This window comes from Colletotrichum destructivum, chromosome 2, assembly GCF_034447905.1.
Source record: "Colletotrichum destructivum chromosome 2, complete sequence".
Classification (NCBI taxonomy): domain Eukaryota; kingdom Fungi; phylum Ascomycota; class Sordariomycetes; order Glomerellales; family Glomerellaceae; genus Colletotrichum; species Colletotrichum destructivum.
The window spans coordinates 2,853,313-2,876,393 of NC_085897.1; the positions used below are offsets into that span (position 1 = coordinate 2,853,313).

The 23,081-nt window shown below is 54.6% G+C and overlaps 8 protein-coding genes across 8 annotated transcripts; 3 read left to right on the plus strand and 5 right to left on the minus strand.

Annotated features, from left to right (window-relative positions):
* Window positions 1-225, minus strand: CDEST_03096 (uncharacterized protein; the record flags this gene model as incomplete). Its single annotated transcript, XM_062919255.1, has 1 exon — window positions 1-225. The coding sequence occupies one exon, from the start codon at window positions 223-225 to the stop codon at window positions 1-3; it is 225 nt and encodes a 74-aa protein (XP_062775306.1).
* A 1,015-nt stretch (window positions 226-1,240) lies between these two features.
* Window positions 1,241-2,279, plus strand: CDEST_03097 (Putative mycotoxin biosynthesis protein UstYa; the record flags this gene model as incomplete). Its single annotated transcript, XM_062919256.1, has 4 exons — window positions 1,241-1,490; window positions 1,571-1,705; window positions 1,767-1,903; window positions 1,974-2,279. The coding sequence occupies 4 exons, from the start codon at window positions 1,241-1,243 to the stop codon at window positions 2,277-2,279; spliced, it is 828 nt and encodes a 275-aa protein (XP_062775307.1).
* A 462-nt stretch (window positions 2,280-2,741) lies between these two features.
* On the minus strand, window positions 2,742-3,308 carry CDEST_03098 (uncharacterized protein; the record flags this gene model as incomplete). The annotated part of the gene is made up of 1 exon (XM_062919257.1): window positions 2,742-3,308. One exon carries the CDS (start codon window positions 3,306-3,308, stop codon window positions 2,742-2,744), a length of 567 nt encoding a protein of 188 aa, XP_062775308.1.
* Window positions 3,309-8,551: 5,243 nt separating this feature from the next.
* Window positions 8,552-10,299, plus strand: CDEST_03099 (Putative amino acid transporter, transmembrane domain-containing protein). Its single transcript, XM_062919258.1, has one exon. The coding sequence runs from the start codon at window positions 8,802-8,804 to the stop codon at window positions 10,287-10,289; it is 1,488 nt and encodes a 495-aa protein (XP_062775309.1). The 5' UTR covers window positions 8,552-8,801; the 3' UTR covers window positions 10,290-10,299.
* Window positions 10,300-10,738: 439 nt separating this feature from the next.
* CDEST_03100 (Putative major facilitator superfamily, MFS transporter superfamily) lies at window positions 10,739-12,547 on the minus strand (the record flags this gene model as incomplete). Its single annotated transcript, XM_062919259.1, has 6 exons — window positions 10,739-11,096; window positions 11,203-11,821; window positions 11,892-11,964; window positions 12,042-12,216; window positions 12,281-12,344; window positions 12,415-12,547. The coding sequence occupies 6 exons, from the start codon at window positions 12,545-12,547 to the stop codon at window positions 10,739-10,741; spliced, it is 1,422 nt and encodes a 473-aa protein (XP_062775310.1).
* A 1,088-nt stretch (window positions 12,548-13,635) lies between these two features.
* CDEST_03101 (Putative tyrosinase copper-binding domain, di-copper centre-containing domain superfamily) lies at window positions 13,636-15,249 on the minus strand (the record flags this gene model as incomplete). The annotated part of the gene is made up of 6 exons (XM_062919260.1): window positions 13,636-13,904; window positions 13,973-14,020; window positions 14,106-14,535; window positions 14,609-14,695; window positions 14,765-14,927; window positions 15,011-15,249. 6 exons carry the CDS (start codon window positions 15,247-15,249, stop codon window positions 13,636-13,638), a joined length of 1,236 nt encoding a protein of 411 aa, XP_062775311.1.
* Window positions 15,250-16,915: 1,666 nt separating this feature from the next.
* CDEST_03102 (Putative beta-lactamase/transpeptidase) lies at window positions 16,916-18,094 on the minus strand (the record flags this gene model as incomplete). The annotated part of the gene is made up of 1 exon (XM_062919261.1): window positions 16,916-18,094. One exon carries the CDS (start codon window positions 18,092-18,094, stop codon window positions 16,916-16,918), a length of 1,179 nt encoding a protein of 392 aa, XP_062775312.1.
* Window positions 18,095-20,405: 2,311 nt separating this feature from the next.
* CDEST_03103 (Putative multicopper oxidase, second cupredoxin domain-containing protein) lies at window positions 20,406-23,081 on the plus strand. The gene is made up of 4 exons (XM_062919262.1): window positions 20,406-21,567; window positions 21,717-21,806; window positions 21,899-22,702; window positions 22,819-23,081. Exons 1-4 carry the CDS (start codon window positions 20,662-20,664, stop codon window positions 23,017-23,019), a joined length of 2,001 nt encoding a protein of 666 aa, XP_062775313.1. The 5' UTR covers window positions 20,406-20,661; the 3' UTR covers window positions 23,020-23,081.

The window sequence follows — 23,081 nt, forward strand, 5'->3', positions numbered from 1 at the left end:
CTAGTACTTAACGTCGGACACATCGTCGCCACTGGCCGCCTCTGCGTCGCGCTTGAAGACGACGTAAGTGTAGTCCGGATTGAGGCCGGTGTTGGCGTTTCCTTGCTTTGGGGGCCCCACGTTGTCCGGAGGAGTTACAGGACTGTTGTTGGATTGAGTAGTATCCCGGACCATGACCGAAGCCGCGGCGAGGGAAGCGAGAAGGAGGACATGGGCAGCGTACATTGTAGCGTTGTGGAATGAGTAAAATTGTAGCGGTGATTGTGGGCAAAAATGTGTTGGAGGACGCGACGGAAGATGATTATCGAATGGGGACGGCATCACTTATAACATACACCCATACTGGAGGATCCGGCGGTTGAAGATGCTGCTGGACACGACTCTATACTGAATGCCTCGATTTTCCCTCGTCGAGAATTGAGTTTGATACTGCCGGACAAGCTGTTTGTGCTTTTGTTGATCGGCTACATGTGATGTCGTATTTTACACAGCACAACGCTATGCTGGCATCTACCTTGATTAGAGAATCAGTATACGCATAAACCAGTTCTCTAGTCAAAAGCCACTCAAGGATGCTCAGCATTGAATTCCTGCATACAGTGTTGATCAGAAAAATATGTTCTTCCCATGTCCTTGGTGGAGTAAGTCCACACTCTCGACTGTTCAAGCGACCTTGCACTTTGTTTCGTTTCGAATTCGAACGCAGCGTTAAACCATCGGCAGTTCTTGAACCAAAATCTGTACAAACACTGAGTTGGCTTCCTCGCTAGAGTTCCACCTCGCTACCGGAGTGTGTTGTGTCACATGTGCAACTCTGACCGACGAGAAGCTGATTGAGCTAATCGTTTCAACACCTCGCGGCTGTTACCCAGGTACAGGGATGACGATACTGACTCAGAGACTCAGGGCCTCAACCAGCTATACTTTTCTCGGAGATTTCGAAAAGTCAATGATAAACTCCGCTAGACGAGGATGCGGCGAGAAAAACAGTCATTGACTACATGGTAGGTTTTGGCAGGAAGCTTTTGACCCCTCACTGTATGTAGATCACAGCCCAAGTTGCATGACTGTCGAACAGGAAGTCACACGCGTTCCACGCCGACATGATAGCATGCCCTACGTATGGCTTCCATCCACTTACTCATTTAGCTACTGAGGTTTTGATGGAAACCGCAATGTCCCATTTCCCACCGGAGAGCACGCTTTTCCCCTCTTCGTGTCTAACAAAGCATCGAACAACATGTCGCCGTCGTACGAATCGGAATATCACGACAAGCAAGTCGGCTTCACTGACGAAAGTGGTGACGATGCCTCCTTGTCGGAAATCACCGGCCCAGCTATTCGCATGTCAAGATGGGAACGATTGAAGAATCTTCTACTGTACGCGACCTACAGTGTCTTTCTGCTTTCATATATGCTGCTTTTTCTTGCCTACACCAAGTCTGTAAACAGCAGAGTTGCCGTAGACCCGTCCCGAATGGGCCTTGAAGGTATACCCCACGTTACAGTCCCGCTCAGTGCGAGTGTCGCGGAGGCTCGGCTCGCTAGTCACAATCACTGACCGTGATAGGGATCTACGGCGATGCTCCTTTGGGGTCTCACAGGCAGATACTGAAGAAGGCCGGTTTTCACGACGGCCCGCCGAATGCCTACGAAGGACGGCCGACAGCCGAGAATGACGCTGCCTGGGCAGACCTTATGAGCGGTACGGCTGCCAAGATGGAGAACCCGCAAGCTGACGCAGTGCTGAACAATCGCCTTCCCAGTTGGAATGATATCCATCTCAGAGGCAGAAAATGCGAGGCTCCCGATGGGTGGCTCCGCTCAAGTACGCGATGCGAACGGCTTGGTTCCCGACAAGTATCTCGTTCAGACGTCTGTCTCCCATCAGCTACACTGCTTGGTAAGCGCCATCCCGCCTGTTCAACTTCTATGGCGCGGCGTGAATGTACTGACGTCTCGTGGCCGCCCAGAAACGTCTTCGCGAGCTCATATGGGACAGCGAGAAGGGACTGGCGGAGCACTGGCAGTACGGACACGGGTCCCACTGCATTGACTACCTGAGACAGTCCCTTATGTGCCATGGGGATCTGACTCCCATCTACATGATGTGGTCGGAGGAACACGGGTCCTTCATGGGGGTCCAGGAGAACATTATGCAGTGTCGCTCGTGGGAAGCCATCGTGGAGTGGTCAGCTGCGAGGAACGATACAGGAATGCGGGTCGACGGAAACCATGGCAAGAATACAAAGACTCATGGTTTCGTTGAAGGAGATTGAGCACATCGAGACATCGGCTTACAAGTCGTTTACTACAATTAGTCATTTGCACTGGATATATTCGAGAGACTGATAAGAGGATGGTTTATTGTGTACTTTGTTATCAAAATACATTTTGACAAAACAGCGTGCTGACACAATTTATTCACGATACAATCTCACATACGCAAAAGGTAAGAGGCTGGCCTGGTATGTAGTAATTGTTGGCAGTCTCTTGGGCCTTATGACGGATCCCAAATTCAAATATTGATAGTACTGTTACAAGATCTTGCAATGTTCCTCCATTCGTGTAACCTTAAACAACAATTCTCCAAAGGGGTCACAAACGTTCAAAACCATGCCAGTTCTTTCCCAACCTTACATTGGTCCAATGACACACTCCAGAAGCCCGAAGCGTTGATGTATCATGGAGCTGGCCTTCCCTTGGATGTAGGTTATGTTCGGGGCCCTCACGAAACCGATTCAATGCTTGGTGTGGTGCGGAAACCGGATCCGTGAGTCCAAAGTCACGACCAAACCGCCAGCGCGGAACTGCCTCCATTGCTTCTCCCAGAAGTAGGCGCAGTGGGCGTAGTGAAAGTCCCCCGACGCCCAGATGACCTCCCACTCGCCGGACAGGATCTCGTCTTTCGACATCTGGGTCCCGGCCTTGCCCTCTTCGTCCCTCCAGAAGGTCCAGTTCCGCTCGTGGAAGCCGGCATGGACGTATTCATGCATCAGCTCCTTGTCGAAGCAATCCGTCTGCACCCAGCTGGCCGACATGAGGTCGAAATGGCAACCCCGCTCGCGGGCCGTGGCGGCCGTTGGGCCACAGGAGTGAAGTGACTGCCGTGAGGGAATCACGTCGTGCCGAGCATGGTGGTTGCTGATCTGAAGGAGGCTTGCGACCGAGGTAGCTAGGAGGATGGAAGCCAGCACAGCTCCCAGTCCCAAAGTGAGGACGGACCACGATCTCTTGTGTTCTGGACGTGTCTGGTCTGCATCAAACACGGCGTTCGTCGGCGTAAGGAGGTGGTACTGACGCCACATTTTTCCTAACAAGGGCCTTGAATGATCACCCTCCTGCTCTTTGCGAGGAGTGCGGGATTGGCTGGGGAAATGGCACATCATCCTGACGGGTGCTGAGGTGGATTTCTCTTGGGACCTGGATACAATGGATTCGGCACACCCACCCGCGGGAGCTTCGGGGAGATGGAATGTCTCTTAACCCGCTTGGAAAGGACTTTACGAGACTGGGGGCATAGCTGTCAGTCGGCTGCTCGTCCGTAAGAGTTGCACACGCGACATGCTAGACTCTTCCATGTTTCGGCACCGAACAATCTGTCGTGTAACTTGTTGTTACAAAGCGTATGTTGCGTGATCTCCGATCCAACGCACCAGGATACCATACCAATAATAATAGCATTCCGAGTTATTTTCCTTTTTTTTTCTCTCTAGCTCAGCGCTCCTAACTCTAAGCCAGCCGTTGAATTTCAAGGTACGAAACCGAGGCCATGACGACACCCACTGCGGTTGCTTTTGCTTTTGACTACACCTCCCAAGGCATAAACTTTAGTATCTGTGGATACATAGCGTTTTGAGCATCCTTGAATGCAGGACTCGTAGAGACCAGTTCACGTCGACAATGATTTGGCTTGGTCTTCGAACTATGGAGGTGATCGTCGAGGTGCCACGCTAATGCGCCTTGAGGGCTTGAAGTGGAAACCGACAAATCAAGGAGATACAAAATACAATCCGGCTACGCTCAATGTGTTCAGCTAAACCTCAAAGTCAAAACAAAACAGCAAGTACAGAAGTACAAAGGTTAGACGCAAAGGTTAGCCAAAGTCACATAATCCGTGCTGGGCGTGGATCACGCCCTTACAGGTGTAACCTTCCGTCCTCAGACCACGCGTATCCTCCGTCAAGTGTGCAATAAAATAGATCGTTCGCACGTGGTACCGTGGATCCCGGAGGCACCTTAAGATACAATATCCCTGTTGTTTCTAGAAGTAGAAACATCCGAAGCTTCTCAGCCCCCTTTTTTTGCACATGCTACTCACAAAAGGTTACTCCTGCGTTCAAGCGGAGTTTGCGAAACACACTCTAGTAGAAGATAAACCGTTGTGTGACACGTGCAACTCTGTTGGGTGTTCGATAGATGAGATGCGTGGACAGTGTTGTTTACTGTGTCGAGAGGATAACTCAGTGAGCTGGTCTCACTTGGGTTAAGCTTTCAAAAGAAGCGTCGTGACAGAAACGTGCAAGCACGTCTTCCGAAGGTTTGCGGAGCAGCCAAACTCTTTCGCAACTTATTACTCCGTATCTCCCCAAGATTGGCTCATGGTTAGAACGTTGTCAACAACGTGCAGGTTTCTCCCTGATTCATGAGAAAACGTTACAACTTGAGTTTGCTAAGAAGTCACGTTTGAAGGCTTTCCAGACCAGAGTCCGGCGGGTATGGATGCCTTTTTTCTTTCTTCTTTCCTGGCAATGGGATGCGCGGATCTCTACCCTGATATTCCAATCTACCATGTTCCCTGTAAGACGGGCCTTACTATATCCTATTCGAGCATGTATCCCACAGTTCGCGAGTGACATGCTGAATCGAGCCACCGTATTGTCTGCAAGCGGATCTAGCGGATCAACCTGCAAGAGCGGCACCGTCGAGAGGGATTCGTAGTTTTTACCTGGGCGTCGCGTTTCACGTTGTACAACGGAAGATGCCGTATTGCCGACTTCCACACAGGCTGACAGCCTGTGAGAATAGATCAACTGCTTGTATATCTGCTACTGGCTGGGCTTACGCAACTGACTGAGCTTCTGAACAGCCAGGCGTGGAAGGTATGACTAGAAGCATTGTATGAACGAGCCACTTGATAGGCTAGCTAGTCTAGCAGTATCTTAGCTTAGCCCAAGTGTTAGCTACCCTGTCTACTAGGGCAGTCTGCAGATAAAGACCCGTGCAGACTTCAGCTTTCTATTTTTTTTTTCTTATTTTTTTTTTGGATACTAGAAGTGACAGACTAATACACTGTCATACCTTACTAATGGTATCTATTGCAATAGGCCGGCTGCCTGTACGGCTGCCACAGGCTGGACCCGCGCGGCAGCCCGAGTTCCCGGCATACATTGGGAATATAGCAGCATCTTAGCCCGGCCTCACTGTTGGCTGCCCCGGAGCCCGTGGCCGATGTCTTTCATCATTCCGTTCGTTGGATATCAGAAGCAATAGGCTAACCTGCCGTGTTACATTGCCGAAAGGCACCTTTGCATACGTATGTCACCTGCGATGCTAACATGATCTTTGTATATGCATATGAACTGTGATACTGATACAGCTGCTGTGGTAGCAGTTTTTTACACGTACCCCTATAAGAGTAACTGTGGCAACATTTGGGAAAGCCCCTGAATACATCAGCTCCAAGTTGATTACGGTAAGATACACATAGGATTAGGTTTGCCTCCTCTACACTCCGTCAGTGCCATTAGTACGTATGCAGTTGCGCAATGCGTTCTATGAAAAGCACCGGATGTTGTTCTTTCTGTACACGACGCTTCGCTCCTTTGAAACAACAAGGGAGCTCGCTACTACGCCTTCCAGGAGCGGCCGGATCACCCGCCTACCCTAAGCTCAAGCGACCGAGGTTAATGTTATCCTGCAGAGTAGCCCTGTAGAGTTATACCTGGAACAACATTCTTGTAGCTGCTGGTTTCTAGCATTACTAGATTAGTCTAGCACTGCTTCCTAGATCTACGCCAAGTAGACTCATCTCAGGCATCAGTCTATTTCTCATCATGGCCTCTTTTTGCTCTCACGCAAAATAAAGAAAGAGGTATTTATTGCTGGGTGAAACCTCGTTGAATGGATATGAAAATGAAGTCAATCGGAATCGCCACTACTTCTGATCCTCATTTGATACGGAAGCTCTTCAACTTGATGAACAAGTCAAAGGCGCTAAGACTCAGGGTGCATCTAAGCCCCGACTTTCTCCCAACCAGACCAGGCGAGATCAGGGGTTGGGGTGGTCGCAGCGGTTCACGAACACAGCGCCGGGGCAAGCAGGTTAACCAGCTCCGAGCTGCGGCCCGATATTATGTCGCAAAAACGACGCCGTTCATTGCGGGCAGCAATTAACGCCTTATGGCCTTCGTCATATATTGATAGTGCGGACGCTGGTTGTTAATCTGCAGTCTGACTCGCTCATGCGCGAGACCGCCTCGTCGTCACTGCTCGCTTTGGTCACGGGAGTGACCGGACCAAAAGTCTCTTCCTGCATGACGACCATGTCGTGGCTGGTGTTGGTCAGGAGACGGTTGCAATGAAGTTGCTGCTGATGGCAGGCAGAATAGCAAAAGTGGGATTGGCGGGAGCGGCGTCGATCCCCCCCTGGAAACAGCATCCTCGATGTGGGAGTTGATAACGTCGAGAGCTGCTTTGGGAGATGACTGGACTGACATTCGTGGTATGGCCCCGGGGGTCACCGAAATTGTAGGTTGCGAGATCCCGCTGAAACTCTCAGACAAATGTATCGTGGACATCGACATATGAGCGTAGATCCTCTCGACAGCGCAGCAGCTCTGCCCCGAGTTGGAAGAGGGGCCTCTCCATCAACCAGCTGCGCGGCGGTGTGTGTGTGTGTGTGTGTGTGTGTGTGTGTGTGTGTGCAAGATCGGCATCGGGTTTCATGTAGGCAGGATACCATCCGACTGCACCACCTGTACAATATCCGTGGGCATACCGGCTTCAGAGAAGATCTCTTGGATGCGTGTGGGGACCAAGAGGGGTCTGCGGCGATATGGATTAAGAATGACGGTATTGCGAGCCAAGAGTTCTTGCTTGCACGAGGGCGTTGACAATGATAAGATGCAGGAACTGGCGGGAAACAAAAGGATCAGCACGCTGCCCACAACATTCTCAAATGAATGAGGGAGGGAGGGGACTTGGGTCTGTGGGTTGAAGTTGGAACAGTTCCACCTTTTTTCCTCTCCTGTGTCAGGGAAAAGGCCTCAGGCAACGATATCCCGGGCGCTGAGTCAAGGAGAGGAGAGAGAGATTGTGCCATGATAGGAAAGACTTCGGTCGAGGGTTTGACAAATTCGGTGGCCTCGGCCAGTGATGTGCTGGGGGTCTCGCAGGAAACCTGGTTAGTTAGTTGACGGCAACATGGTTGCGAGTTGTCGCAGACGATATGGTAACTGGTCCGCTCAGCTAGTTTGGTTGTTGTGATGGTGAATGTTGGGAAACATGTGTTTTACGAAACTACGTTCCTCTAAGAAAAATGAAGATGTCAATATCAAACCCATTGTTGCAACAAGCTGAGCCGGTACGGTGTAACTGCAGGCAAGCCTTTGCACGTCGGGACGCGGGGGTGGGGGGCTTGCAACTTGCAAGTTCTGGCTGTTCAACAAATAACGCAACACGCGGTGATACGCACGCTCTTTCATCCGCTATCGTGTCGCTGTGTCATAGTTGAACTAAGTAATAGAGAAGAGATAGAGATGGCCTCAGTAAAATAGCAGTTTTATTGGTCTCAGCTCCAGTCAGACTGAGAGATATCGCGCGGTCTGCCGCATCTCAAGTAACCTTCTTTACACAGACATTCCAACCAAAGCAGGGTTCGCCCAAGTATCAGACTAACTTACGTAACGGCACGCAACACTTGAGGCGGCCACAATGCCTGCGAACCTCGGTCTCGCAAAGTCTCAGCAATTAACGTTGAACCTATAACTCTAGCAGCCAATCCTTCGACGTTGCCGCAACTCGATATGCCTGAAGTTTTTCAAAAGTTAGAAAGCCTTAGTGCGCACCTCTTCGTTATAACAGAAGCAGTGCACAGCAGGAAACCGAGGGAACATGCACATGCACAGTCAAAAGCCGTCGTGCCCGGGGGGGGAAAAAAAACTTCATTGATTGCTAGATACGGCCTCTCCGCAGTGTTGTGGATTTTTCTTGTCGATTTTTTCCTCCTTCAAGACTAGAATGGTGGAGTGTTACACAGCCAAATAATTACTCCGCAATATACTGGTTTTAGACTTTTTCTCTGTGTCATGTCCCCCCCTAAAGTAGAGGGCTCCAGAATTGCAAACTGGAGTAAAATGATCATTTCGGTAATCCCGTTGGTTAAGCACCGACAACTACTCCAGAAAACCCCGAAAATTATTACTTGATAAAAACCACTCTTATTACAGGGTTCGTCATAGGTTGGAGAAACCGTTTGCTAATAACTTCCTTTGCCTGGGGATCTCTGTAGGGTTATCAGCATCATGTTTTGTCACCCCGCGAACTCCGGTGAGGATCTTGTGGAGAAATTGCATTAAAGTCGGGCAAAGTTGTATGTAATTGCAAAAAGAGAATGCCTTCTCTTCATTCAAGTGGTCGAACATTCTCACTTCACTTGTTTCCTCCAGCCGTCAAAACACCTCTTTGAGCAAAAAATAAAATAAAAAATAAAAAAAGTTTTCACCCCCAACCTTGCCAACGATACCCGCTTGTCTCCCTGACAGACGGGCCGATTCGATATATCCCTTGGGGCAAAAACCATGGCCGACTACCAAGTAACCGAGAAGAAGGAGACTCACCGAGTCGACTCCGGCACCGAGGGTGACGACCATCACAAGATTGTCAACGAACAACCCGTCGACGTCTTCACCAACGAGGATGGCGACGTCAACTTCCGCGGCGTCTCCTGGCCCGCGGCGGCCGTCCTCGTCGCCAAATTCCAGCTCGGCCTCGGAGTGCTGAGTCTGCCCAAGACCTTCCACACCCTGGGCTTCTTCCCGGGTATCCTCTGCTTCGTGATCCTCTCCATCATGACCACCGCCTCGGGCTACGTCTCCGGCAACGCGAGGTTGTACTACCCGCAAATCTACAGCGTCGCAGACGTCGCCGAGATGATGTTCGGCAAGAAGACTAGGGAGTTTGTCGGCTTCCTCTTCTTCCTCTACCTCGCCCTGACCGCGGGCGCCGGCATGCTGGCCTCCTCCGTCGCCCTCAACGCCCTCTCGGGCCACGGCGCCTGCACCATGGCCTTTGTCGGTGTGGCCGCCGCCGTCGCCTTCCTCATCGGCGGTGGGTTCCGCAGCCTGGACAAGATTGCCTGGGTCAGTTGGGCGGGTTTCGGCTGCATCTTCGTCGCCATCTGGACCACGGCCATCGCCTGTCTCGTCCAGGACAGGCCTGCTGCTGGTCCCGCGACGGGCCCCGTCGACCTCGACATCCGTGTTTTCCCCGTCACCACCTTTGCGCACGCCATGTCCGCCGTCTCCAACCAGCTGTTCGCCGTCGGCGCTTCCGGCGTCTGCTTCTCCATCGCCGCCGAGATGAAGGAGCCCAAGGACTTTGGCAAGGCTCTGCTCTGGGGCCAGGGCATCGTCATCGCGACCTGCGTCGCCATCGCCTCCATTGTCTACGCCCAGGTCGGCCAGTACCTCGCCAGCCCCGCCCTCGGATCCGCCGGTCCCTTGATCAAGAAGGTTGCCTACGGCATCGGCCTGCCTGGTCTCCTTGTGACTGCCATCCTCTACAGTCACACTGCCGGCAAGTACTGGTTCGTGAGAATCCTCCGCGGCACACGCCACCTCCAGACCGGCACCGTCAAGCATTGGATCGTCTGGGGCACTTCCATGTTGGGCACCGTCGTGTTCGGCTTCATCATCGTCGGAGTCGTGCCTTTCTTCAGCGACTTCCTCAGCCTTGTCGGCTCCCTCGTCAACCCGGTCTTCACCCACATCATCCCCGGCTTCATGGTCCTGTACTTTGTCGCCAAGAAGCCTACCATGGTTGGTGAGGGAGGCTCGAACGTGCCCCAGAATTCCTTCGCCGAGAAGCACTGGATCAAGGAGGCTCACGACGCGGCCAAGATCAGCAAGAGAGATGCGATTGTCGTCGCCCTCTCCTGGGCCATGATTGTCATTGGTGCCTTCATCATCGTTGGCGGCACGTACGCAACTGTTTTGACTATTAAGGAGGGATATGACAACGGTTCGATTGGTAGTGTTTTCTCGTGTGCAGACAACTCGTCAGGCTAAATGCTAGTTTTGTTATATGTTGAATTATAGAGGTTAGAACGGATACAAAAAAAAAGGGCACTTTAGAAGGCCTCGGAGATAGGCCGCCTTATTGGTCGGCTCGGCCAGCTGCTCGGCGGCAACGCTTTGCATGCATGGGTTATAAGGGATTAGATCATTTGACCTATCAAAACGTAAAAAGCATTTAGACAAGGTTGCTTTCTCCATAGAGCCGAGGGTTTATATCTAACCTGTATTATTTAGCAGAGATAGAATAACTATCAAGGACTCATTTTTAAATGAAACCGCCTTTAGCGAAGCATGGTCAGTTTTATGCCAAGAGTGTGAGACCAACGTCCAACGTCTGTCAGGTGCTTGCGCATTGTGTCTTATCCCAAGTCTAAGTGATGGATATATAAAAACATCGAGGGCCTTTCCTATCGATCATGCCTATAAAAAGCAGACAAATCCTAAGCCTTGGCACGGTAGTTCACCTCAACCTGGTCCGCCGCATCAGACTGATGAGCGGTACTCTGCCCAGAGCCTTCTACGTCGCTAGCCAGGCTTTCCACCTCGGCCGGGAGCCTTTCCTTGACGAGAAGGGCGGCCCAGGTCGTGGCTGGTGCTCCGACATAGAAGACCACGACCGAGATGATGAGGTTCGTCATCAGGGACGCGCTGCGGACCGAGCCAACGGCGTACGCCAAGGCCGACCCCAGCGATTCACCCGAGCGAAGAACGCCCATGGACAGCGCGATGGTGTCCGCCTCGACGTCGAAGGTGCCGAGAGTCCAGTAGAGCCAGACGCCGACAGTTTCGTATGCGATTCTGGGTGGCACTACTTAGCGAAAAAGGAAAAAAGAGAAAAGAAAAAAAAGGGACGCTGGCAAAAAAGGGGGGTTGTTGGTCGACGCGAAGAAAGCTGCTGACATACCTGTAGAGAACAAAGATGGCGAGTCCTTCTCCGTAGCTGGCACTGCTCCAGTCGATCTCGCCTGGGCTGTGTTTTGCCCAGCGCTCCTGGACGACGAGGTTCCATATCCAGACGAGCGTGAACAGCGCCAGCAGGAAATACCAGCTCCAGCGGGCCTGCGTGGTCCTCTTCAGGTGTCTCGTGTCGAGCCACCAGCCGGAGAGCACGTTGGAGATGGCCCCGACGACGGCGATGATGAACCCGGAGAGCGTGCGGGCGCGGACCGTGAAGTACGCCGCCATGTAGTTGCCCTGGTACGTGACGCCCCACTGCGCGGTGACGAAGGCCGGGATCAGGAGCAGCACCTCCCTGCGCCTGAACTGGGCGAGGAACCCCCTCAGCTGGCTCTTGAGGGACCGCTCCGCGTTGGCGAAGACGGGCTTCCTCCCGTCCCTGCGCACCAGCTTGCCGGGGGGCGACAGCAAGAGCGAGAGGGGCAGCCCCAGACACTGGATGACCACCAGGACGAGGTAGGTGGACGAGGAGATGGCGCCGGTCGTGTTGCTGTCCTTGTTGAGCGCGAGCTGGATGGCGGTGGCGATGATGGAGCCTAGCTTTCCCAGCGCCAGCCAGATGCTGACTACCCCATCCGACGTCAGCGAGAACTGTTTAAGACAGATAATTACCGACTTGGGGTTGGGTGAACATACTACAAGTGCCTCGACGGGCGACCTCTGGGTATCCGACAGCAATGGCCGCCTCGCCGGGCCACAGCGCGGATGCCTATTTTTATCTCGAGTCAGTCAGACAATCCCTCCAGAAGCAATTTGTGCCCTTCCTTGGGGAGCATGTCACCATACCGAGATGCCACAAGTCACGGCGCCGAAGATGAGAAACCACTGCGTCCCCCACATGGAATTACAGTAGAGCGCGGCCGAGTACGGCACGTAGCCTATGGTTCCGATGACGACGATCCACTTCATGCCGATCAAGTTGCCGACCATGCTGGCGACGGGGGACAAAACGATCATGATGCTGGGGTGTGTGTGTGTGTGTCAGTATCGCAAGTTTGGGTTTTCGCGGACCACGGGCAACGTACACAAAGGTTATCACGTTCACCGCGTTGATGATGTATGGCTCGGCTTGGCCGCCGGCTCCCAAATCTGGAGGGGAAGAAGGTCAGTCGATCAGTAACAAAAGGTGACGACAAGGGTCCGCGCCGGGTCAGCTCACTGTTCATCGCCGTCCATATCCCGGGTTGCGTGAAGCTGATGAGCCCGAGCAGCACAGCCTGGAAGATGGTGCCGCGGAAGACATCGTGGGCTCTGCCGCGGACGCCCGAAGTTTGATTGCTGGGCTGAGACATTTTCATTTTCTTTTTCCGAGAAGCTCCTTTTTCTCTCAAGAGTAACTCGGGGAACGTACTGGGCCAGACTGGCTCCTCCACCAGGGACAACGGGACTTGATAAGGGGTTTTTATTCTTGTTTTACTTTAAAGCTTTAAGAAAAGGCGATCCTTGGCAAGGCGGCCGGCGCGCGATAACGGCATTGCGCTATGGGCGGTCTCGATGATACCACGGCGCCAAGTGGATGCCCAAGATCGCCTCGCGCATCTCTTCGTCGAACGGTCTCTGCTGGATTTCTCATCGCGGCATCCTTCCGGCAAAGAAAGTGGACACTTGGAGATGCGAGATGCTGCTATGCAAGGGTGGTTGTCCCGATATCTATCCGAGAAGCCATCACGCCATATCCCCCCTATCCCCCCCCCCCTGGCCGGACAGTCACTCTCGGAGCCCTAATGGACGAATGAGAAGAGTCTCATATGTGTCTAATTCTCCGACTGGGGAAAAGTAGATTACGACATATACACATTGGAACGAGTCTCATTGCAAAAGCGTGAAGTCTATTTTAGCGACTGGGTACACTGATCAATAGCCTTGTTCTTCAACTTGATGCTGCGTACGGTACGATGACAAACCGTGGTAGAGAGGTAAGAGTATCGAATCGGTCTTCCCACTGCTCTGTGCTGAGAACCAAGACTGGTGAGATCTCGCTGCTCTTTCGAGTTGGTCTGCCCAGTCGCCGGGGCTAAAAGCCATCTTGAACAAAGGAAGGTTGACAGCGAGAGAGCAGCTGTACATTTGCAACATACAAGACAAAGTAAGAGCCAATCTTGCAATAAGTTGGTATAAGGGGCTTCGACGGATCTTTCTGGAATTTGCACGGGTTTACGAGGATTTGTTCGCCAACCATCAGATGCTACCTTGAACAAAACTCCAAACAAACCGCAAGCTGCCACTGCCCAGTTGCGACGTCTCACTACCTCAGGTAATTACCTCTTAGTTCCTGAGATAAACAGTCAAAATTACCGTCAATACTACTGAGCCGAAGGATGGCATAGTCCCCAGACGGGCAACCTTGCAGCAAGAAAGCCTCTGATGAGCAAGCCCCTCCTCAAAGATACACGAAGCAGAACGGGCCGGCGACGGTGCTCATGGCGTCCCGGATCTTGAGGGGCTCCCCGCCGACGTATCCGTACTCGAGGTAATCGTCCATGGTCGTGTTGGCGCTGGGGGGCTGGTTCAGGAACGTGTTCGTCCCGCTCAGCGCGGTCTCGCCGTACTGCCGCTCCCGGGGCGACAGCATCTGCCACATCCACCACACCCGGTCGATCATTGCGTGGTGGAGATAGAAGGCCGGGTCTCCTGGCGAAGTGAAAACGTCTGGCGGAGCAGGGGTCAGTGACAAGGTTGATTTAGCTTGTGCTCGAAAACGGGAACTCTCTTTTTACCTCTTCCAGGGTCTCCGCCAAGGGAGTAATGGCCGCCGCCGTGGATGCCTGGCACATGACATATCCGATCAGTGGATGTTTTCGTCACGAAAGAGAATATAACCCGCTTTTGGATCCCCCGAAAGTAGCTCACCAATGTTGCCGGTACCGGGGACACCCTGCATCTGCATCTGGAAGTCGTACACGTTCTGGGGCCGGAGAATGTTGGACAGCACGGCGGTGGCGTTGGCGAAGGCACGGTTGATCTCGGTCGTCAGGTCGCGCTTGAGGCAGCGGGGGTTGTAGGCGAGCGGGCCCTCGGGGTTGGACTCGGAGAGGCCCCCGGGCAAGTCGAGAGCGACGGGGCCGAGGTTGACGCTCATGTCTCGGAACGGCCCGGAGGTGACGCACCCGCCGCCGGTGCCGATGGGAAGCGTGATGGAGGGGAGGTCGGCTTGCCCCGTGAGGATGATCGGCGGTCGGCCGGGGATGAACTCGCCGTTGCCGGAGATGGACGTGTCGCTTCCATCGAAGATGGGGGACTTCTCCATGCCGGTGATGGCTGTCTTTGACCAGTCCCAGTACTCGAAACAAACGAGTCTTAGTCTACAGGGCGGGGAAGACGGTCGAGGGGGGGGTTTAGGTGTGTACACTTACGGGCTGCGTGCCCTGGTAGCCGCACTCGTTGCGCAGGGCCTCTTCATACTGCCAGAGGAAGTATCGGTGCCACGACAAGAAGTTGCCCTGGTGTCCAAGTCAGTCGCGTTTATACAAAGACTACCTAGTCAGTGTAAGTTTGAAGCATCTGCTTACGGTGTAGTGAGCAGTGAATGTCTGGTTGATGTGCGTTGCCACGAAATCATCGAACCTCGACCTCGCGCCCGGCGCCTCCGAGGACGGGGTTCGGGCGGGCTGGGATTGAAGGCATTTGACCGCTTTGATGTATTCGAGCCTCTCGAGTCTGCCGAGGGTTCCCCTAGGAGAGAGCATCAGCAACAAGTCCGGCTGACGAGAGAGTATTTCCAAAGACGTCAGTAGGGCTCTGGAAAGAGACGTTACCATTCCTTTCGAACGCGGACGTTGTGCCAGGCACAGGAACTGCCGCGCTTCTGGATCTCACCGCCGCCTTCCACCATCTGTGACTTGGTCTCGTCAAAAGCAGACTGGGCCAGGTCGGCCAGCCTTTGGAGCTCTTCGGGGGCGTTGGAGCTCACGGCAGCCTCAGTCGAGCGCGAAACCGGGCCGGCCAGGACACCGGACGCCTGGAGGGCCAGAACACCCAGAGTCAAGGGCCACATTGTGACAAACGGTTCCAAGGTGAAGTCAACACGTTTTCCAAAGGAACGGGCAAGGTGTCGATGACAGAAAGAGACAAGAGACAGACCGAGGACACAATGGAGGGGGGAAATAAATACCGAAACCTGGGAAACTTATATGCAATCCCGGAGGACAGCCCAGGGAGGCCAGGCTAATGCGGGCCAAGATGGCACCCGGCGCCGGTCCCTTGGGCCATTGGCTGTTGCTCGCCCCTTTCGACTGCGGCGGTGGAGTTTGTCCTACCCTTGACCACGCGAAGAAGTAAGCACCAATGCAGGCACGTCGCATTGCCACCTCTCCCATCCTGCGGCGCAGACATCTTCGGCAAAGCATCCCTTGTATGTCACGAATGGCAAGCGGTATGATACACAGGGGGGGTTCGATAGAGTCGCGGAAGAGTCCGATGCCCGGTTAACTGGTTTTCTTCTCTTTAGGCTAATGTTTACTCCAGTGCAGCCATGGGTCGGCGAGCTAGTCTCTAGGGAATGACGTCCCAGTTTCGGAGCTGTGTCCGAAGTGGCCAGTCGAGCTCACAGGTTGTCGTGAATCTAGCAACTCGAGTCAATTTTGAGCAAACACTCAGGTGTGCATCGAACAAGAAGACACCGTGTCACGGCCACGAACTCACTGTTTGAGCTTGTCTCGTTCGTTCCTCAAAGGCAAGTACACGGAAAAGGGGGACTGACGATAGTTGGGACTTGACGTCCTTTCGTGCCTCGACCACCGCGATACCAGCTTGTAGCGATCCTGTATTGAGACCGGAATGAAATGAATACCGTAACATGCTCGATGTCATTACAACGTCTGATGACGAAGACTTGATCAGGCACAGCTGTCTCTCTCTGTCGCCCGAAACTCTAGGCATGGGCTTCGGTGCTCTCCTCCATTTCCAAGTGCTTCTTGGGGAGTGTACGAAAAAGGGCTCCATTCTGATTGGGTCGCAGAGATGTAGGCTTGTAGGAAGACGACAAAGCATGTTCTTCTCTTTTTTCTTTCCCCAAGAAAGGAAAAGGGGCCTTGAACATGGTTGAATATGATCGTAAGCTCGAGTTGATCACTTGAAGTTGAGTAGCGTTTAACAAATAGTTGTGACTTCAAATAGATATTCGACAGCATCAACGGAGGAATAACAAAGACAAAGTGAATAGTGGACTCTTTAAACCGGTCGAAATACAATATTATTTTCAGGCCAGTAAATACAATCCTAGCGTTTATCATAACATTGTTATCCTTACTTGTGCGTATGTATAGATGCTATTAAACCTAGCTCTATCATACAATGTGTTAGGGTTGTTATACAGAGTAGAGTAGTTAACAAAGAGTAGGTTTAAACAGGTAACTAAATGTATCTCTAGTCCTCCTTCTTCCCTACGTTAGGAAGCTAGAGGCTTATATATACTGAAAGAGATCATCCTTATAGTACTCTAGTGCCCTATTAGTATTCCTAGGGGATTATTATCGAGGTCTATTAAGGTAGTCTATTGTAGGAGTCCTTTACTCTAATATTTAAGTCCTTTGCAGTCTAGGCTACTGGTGGTAACCCCCTGGGATTGTGACACAAGGACGGTGTTGCTCTCAACTCCGGGCCAAGGACCCCCCCCCCCCCCCCCCCCCCCCTGCCCTGGCTCTGGTTTGTCGTCTTCAAATTCACAGCTTCCCGCCGGCGCCGGGAATGGGCACCCCCAACGCCTTGTAGACCTCGGCGACGTACGACCTCACGGCGTCGTTCCCGGCGGAGCCGGCGTCCATCTTGTTCATGGCGTAGGCGATGGTGAGGTGGCGGTCGACGTCGTTGATGACCATGGAGCCGCCCCAGCCGCCCCAGAAGCAGAGGCGGCCCTCGGGCAGCCAGGCGTCGACGAGGGCGTCGCCGTTGCCGCGGAGGCCGAGGCCCGTGCCGAAGCGGGCGGGGACCCCGAGGAAGAGGTCGGTGCCGTAGGACTGCTCCGTGAAGACGAGGTCGACCGTCCGCGGCGACAGGAGGCGGCGGCCGTCGTCGGCGAGGGTGAGGGCCCTCGACCAGATCTTGGCGATGGCGCGGCTGTTGGAGTGGCCGTTGGCCGCGCCGATGTCGGCCCGCCTCCAGGGCGCCGTGTTGGCGAAGCTGGCGTCCGGGGTGGGCCGCAGGATCTTGGCGAACAAGGAGTCCGGGTCGGGCGCGGGCGGGACGAGGTGGGAAGGGGGCAGGGGAGGGGGCACCAGCTCGGCGACGCGGGGCCAGTCCTCCTCGCAGGCGCCGATCTGGAAGTCGGCGTCGAGCGGCGCCGCGATGCGCTGGGAGACGAAGTCCCGGAGGCCCAACCCCGTCCGCCGGCGCACGAGCTCGCCGATGGGGAAGCCGTAGGTCCAGCAGTGGTAGCCCGAGGCCGTGCCGGGCTCCCACTGGGGCGCCTGCTTCTCGAGCCGGGCGACGGCGGCGTCGAAGTCGCACAGGTCCGGGAAGGTGATGGGGTCCTCGAAGGCGGCGAGCCCCGCGGTGTGCGACAGCAGGTGGCGGACTCGGATGTCCTCCTTGCCGTTGACCGCGAACTCGGGCCAGTACTCGGACACTTTATCGTCCGGGCCCAGCTGGCCGTCGTCGATGAGGAGGAGGACGGCGAGGGCGGCGATGGTCTTTGTCGTGGACCAGACATTGACGATGGTGTCTTCGTTCCAGGGCCGCGTGCGGTCGGCGTCCGCGTACCCGCCCCACAGGTTGACGGCTTCCTCGCCGTCGATGGTGACGGTGAGAGACGCCCCGAGCTCTTGGCCGGATTCGAGGAGTTGTTGGAACCTGTCGCGGACCCCCTGGAACTTGGGGTCGCACGTACCGTGTGCCTGTGCCATCGTGGGGTGCTTGTGAAGTTGTTGAAGAGATGAGGGGGCTCTTGGTTGTGGTGTGTGTCTGTGTCTGTGTCTGTCAATGTGAAAAATCTGTCTCGCTGGATGGATGGATGGATGGATGGATTGAGAAGCTATTACTTGTAAAACTTTTCAGTCTTCCCGAGGCATTTTAAGAAGCCGACAATGCCAGCGGCGCGGGGGGGAAGCCATCATGTTGACGAGTTCATGCCGGTGGGATACCTTTACTACCCCGGTCTTGACGTTTCATCGGATTGTGGCTATAATTGGTATATTTGCGGAGTTCAGCAAGCATAGCGGCGGGATTGTAGGGACGACTCCATGCTCGAATGCCGCTTCAGGACCAAACAACAATGTGGTTGAGGGTCCAAAAGTCGGACTTGTCAGAGAGACCATGCCGCGTTGGGCAGCCGCATCCCCGTTGCGAGCTGGGGGGGAGAGAAACACTATTGGGATGTGGGATGTCGGAGACGGGCGGAACAAACACGAACTCCGCCTTGGAAACATGGGGTTTTGTGTCTGTCTACCCTTGATGGGCAGCCGGGGGGGTGTCCAGAAGAGGTGAGCGGAGGACGACGCTTGGTTGAGATGAGGGGCCACAGTTGTGAAGCATAGGTTAAAAATTGGGTTGGTGCAAGTTGCCCGGCCCGCTTGCTTGTCAATAAGTTGTGGTTGTTGGATCAAGAGGGGGGATGGGATGTGATTTGTCTGGAGAGTTGTGATGAACACGTGAGAAGGGAACATAAAGATTCAACAACTTCGCAACTTGACGGGGCAGGGGTTTGGGTTTCTAAAGGTAGGAAAGCAATGTTGAGACTAAGCATAGCACCTGAAGTTACATGGAGTTGTCAGAGACAGTATCTCCAAATCGTTACAGCCAGTTGTCTCGGACATGTAGAGACATAGTTAAAGAGGCAAAGGGTGGTTGCTAGAGACAGTGACATTGACAACAAGCCTGAGGGAGGGAGTACCGCGCCACCGGAGGTTGATCCCCCGGGCTGGATTGGGTGTTAGATGTATGCATGTAAGCGGGTTGTTCTCATCCCTCTCTGCTCTGTCACAGCTCTCGTCACAGTCACCGCTGTTGGATCCTTGAGCCCTTTCTGGTGGGCTGTCAACGCGGCGTTGTGGTTCTTCGGAAGAGAGTTCAACTCGCCTCAAACTGACGCCCGATTTCCACCGCCTCATTCGATTGCGTGTCGGGTCGGACGGCCCGTTCATCTACACGGTAATGCGATGGTACCTATGGTGAACACGGTGCGAGTGAGACAGGCTGACGCATTGGTGAGGGGGGGAGAGATCCTGAGACGGGATGAAGTGGTTTTTATTTTCTACCTAGGGTACCTGTAGGCGCCCACCTGGCAAGGCCCGTTTAGCGGACGTTGGTGGTCAGATTTCCCGCCTCCGCCGCAGATCTCCCTAGATCCCCCCCGTTTCCGCAGATCTCAGGGACTCGACCCCCTAAGCCCCTCGTATGGTGCAAAAGTGGACCCATAGTTGCTGTGCGGCTTACAGGTACCTTAAGGTACCTATGTACCCATCACGACACACACCTACAGTTGGTCGACTGATTGGGCGGCGAGTTAGCTCTTGTAGAACGTCTGATCGGGTACCTGTACGTCTTGCTGAAATCGAGGTAGGTGGTTCCAGCCCTGATTTAAACCCCGGGCTTTAGGGTAATTACAGTCTGACTTAAGCTTACATCTCTGTCTACTACACCTTGACTACCTGAGCACAGCACAGGTTTGGCTCGTGCCATCCAGCGTGGTTGACGAAGCAAGCATATATGCTTCACGACAGAAGGTGAGGCAAAGCGGTTTTATCTAGGTCATTGTGTTTGTTTAACATGATTTCCAGGCTGAGCACCCCCTTTCCCCCCCTCCCCCCCTAAGGAGACAGGCGAGTTTGGTGAAGGCCTGGAAAGTTCACAGTCAAGTTTCAAATCTCGCGACGTGGGGATTTTTCCAGGTCGCCGCCCCGATTCAACAAACAGATACTTGCAACTATCGAGCTGATAGCTACACGCGGGATCAATGCCGCGGTCCACTTATCAGTTGCCCGCATCACTGCACTACACTGCAGTGCACTGTCCCATGTATTGCGCTGCAATGCACTGAACGCACTGCCCCTGCCAAGCCCCCTCCCCCCGTTACTCGGATAGAAGGAAAAAGAGGGGATACATGCATGCTCTCAACAGCACCTGTGACATTTTTCCCCTGGGCGGACAGGACAGCCTTTTGCCCCCTTTTACCACGTGGTTCCTCCCTCCGTCGTCTCCTCCTCCTCCCCACCCACCCACCCACCACCCCCCGTGTTTCCTCCTCACTCACAAACGCTCGAATGGCCCGGTTCAATCGTTAGCGACCCGGTGCACCTTTGCCGCTGGTCCCTGTTCATATTTTCTCATTCTGCCTCTGCCGTGTCCTGGTTTGTATACATCTCTCATTTCTTGACTCTCATTCTTTTTCACTCATTGCCTCCTCCGGCCCTCCGGCCCCCCCTCTGTCTTTCTCTCTCTCTCTTTCTCTCTCCCTCTCTCGCCGCAGAACACAATGAGCTCCGGCCTAGTCCCGCGGGACGGGACGACGCGCGAGGAGTATGACCCCATGCTCGGCGGCAGGTCGTCGTCGTCCGAGACCGACGTCGAGGACCGCCTGCTGCTGCCTCCCGGCGAGGAGAAGCACGGCGGCAGCAGCAGCAACAACTACCGGCGGCACGCGGGTCACAAGAAGACCTTCCGGTGGATCATGGTCCTCACCTGCATCTCCATCATGATGCTCATCCCCTTCATCTTGTCCCAGTTCTTCAACGTGCAGTCCAAGGCCCAGCCGCCGCCGGAGCCGGCCCATGATGGAGGAGATAACAACCATGCCGGCGAACAACAGCAAGAAAGCCCTCCTCCTCCTCCGCCTTCACCGCCGCCGCCGTCACCACCACCACCACCACCAACGTCTGAGCCGGTATTGGAGCTGACGACGACAGTAACGCCGCCGGCAACCACATCGTCGTCACCTCTGGTCCCCACTCAGACGCCGGCGGTGAAGCTGACGCCACAACAGCAGTTCGACTTGAAGACCGGCTTCGGCATCTCCAACGCGACCTCACTCCGGGAGTATGTCTTCAACATCACGCGCGAGCAGCATGCGCCCGACGGGTTCGAGAAGTCCATGATCAAGGTCAACGGCCAGTCCCCCGGCCCCCTCATCGAGGCCAACACGGGCGACACGGTCCGCGTCACGGTTCACAACCACATGCCCGAGGAGAGCACCACCATCCACTGGCACGGCATCGACCAGAGGAACTCGGTCTGGATGGACGGCGTCTCGGGCGTCACCCAGTGCGCCATCCCCCCCGGCGAGTCCTTCACCTACGAGTTCAACCTCACCGACCAGCGCGGCACCTTTTGGTGGCACGCTCACGTCTCGGTCCAGGTCACGGATGGGCTCTTTGGACCTTTGGTGAGACTCTTTTTTTTTTTCTCTTTTTTTTTCGTTTTTTCTTCTCGTTATTTTTTCTTTTTCTCGTTTTGGTGTTTTCAGTCACTCATACAAACATTGAGTGTGGGTGTGAGTATTGAAACCTGACGATACTAACTCTTCCTGCCCAGATCATCCATGACCCCGATGAAAAGGTTCCGCCTGTTGACGACGACAAGATTCTCATGGTTGGCGACCTTTTCCACGAGTACGGGAGCACTGTAAGTCACACACATACACACACACACACACACACACACACATCTCAGACCGCAAAGTGACGTGTAGCAATGTCTTAACACACGCATCCTAGCTTCTCACCCAGTACTTGAGCGCCAACCCGCCTTGGGCGCCCAAGAAACCGGGAAGGGAACCTCCCCCGGACAACATCATCATCAACGGCATGAACACGTTCAACTGCTCGAGCGTCATGGCCAAAGGCAAGGGTAAAGACCACGCCCCCGGACACGACATGGGAGACCACAACTCGGGTGCTGCCATGGGAGATCACAACCGCTCGGCCAGGGACCACCCCAAGTGCACCTGGGGCTCCCTCTTCAACACACGCGTCAAGAGCGGGTCGACGGCCCGCCTGCGCCTCATCAACCACGGCACGTCGACCCCGATCTACGTGACGGTCGACGGCCACGCCCTCGAGATCGTCGAGATCGACGGCGTCGAGGTGGCCCCGATCGCGACGACGCGCGTGTACATGAACCCGGGCCAGCGCTACTCGGTGCTCGTCCACGCCAACCAGACGGCCGGGAACTACCTGATCCGCGCCGACGCCGCCGTCCGGTGCTTCCACATGTCCCACAAGACCCACGACGGCATGATGGGCGGCATGCACGGCACGCCCTTCGGCGCCACCGCCGTCCTGTCGTACGATGAGACGGACGTCGGCGCCGCGCCGATCGGCAAGGCCTGGAGCCTCGACGCCAAGTCGACCCCGCAGGTCGGCAAGGAGCCGTGGGGGAGCCGGTGCGAGGACCTGCCGTTCAACCTGCCGAAGCCGGCGCGGAGCAGGCCGGCCTACGACGTCGGCGAGAGGAACCACCACTACTTCACCTTCAGGCAAGAGCGCGTGGGGGACGTTGTCCGTACGCATGTGAACAAGGTCAGTAGTCCCTATTGTTTTTGGGGGAAAGGGGGGGGGGGGGTTGTTCCAAACCCCCTTTGCTTTGACAAAATATGTGCTGCATGATATAGCAAGATCTGACTTTGGATGGGCAGACGCTTTACACGCCGCTCAGGGACGACGCCTCGCTCTGGAAGGTCCTGCAGCAGGACATCTCGCCCGAGAACCTGGACGCGCCGCAGCCGAAGCTGGACTTTGGCAAGGACCAGTTCGTCCTGGTCTCGCAGGACGCCAAGGCCGCGCAGATCGTGGTGAACTCGGACGCGATGATGGTGCACCCGTGGCACTTGCAGTGAGTCAACGACTAAAACGTTATCCGTTCTTGATGATACTTGAAAAAGCTAACGCAACTTACAGT

Coding starts and splice junctions, on each gene's coding strand:
- CDEST_03099 (XM_062919258.1), top strand. CDS start 8,802: ATGGCCGACTACCAAGTAACCGAGAAGAAGGAGACTCACCGAGTCGAC.
- CDEST_03103 (XM_062919262.1), top strand. CDS start 20,662: ATGAGCTCCGGCCTAGTCCCGCGGGACGGGACGACGCGCGAGGAGTAT. Junction 21,568..21,716: donor ATGGGCTCTTTGGACCTTTG/GTGAGACTCTTT, acceptor CTTCCTGCCCAG/ATCATCCATGACCCCGATGA. Junction 22,703..22,818: donor TCCGTACGCATGTGAACAAG/GTCAGTAGTCCC, acceptor TTGGATGGGCAG/ACGCTTTACACGCCGCTCAG.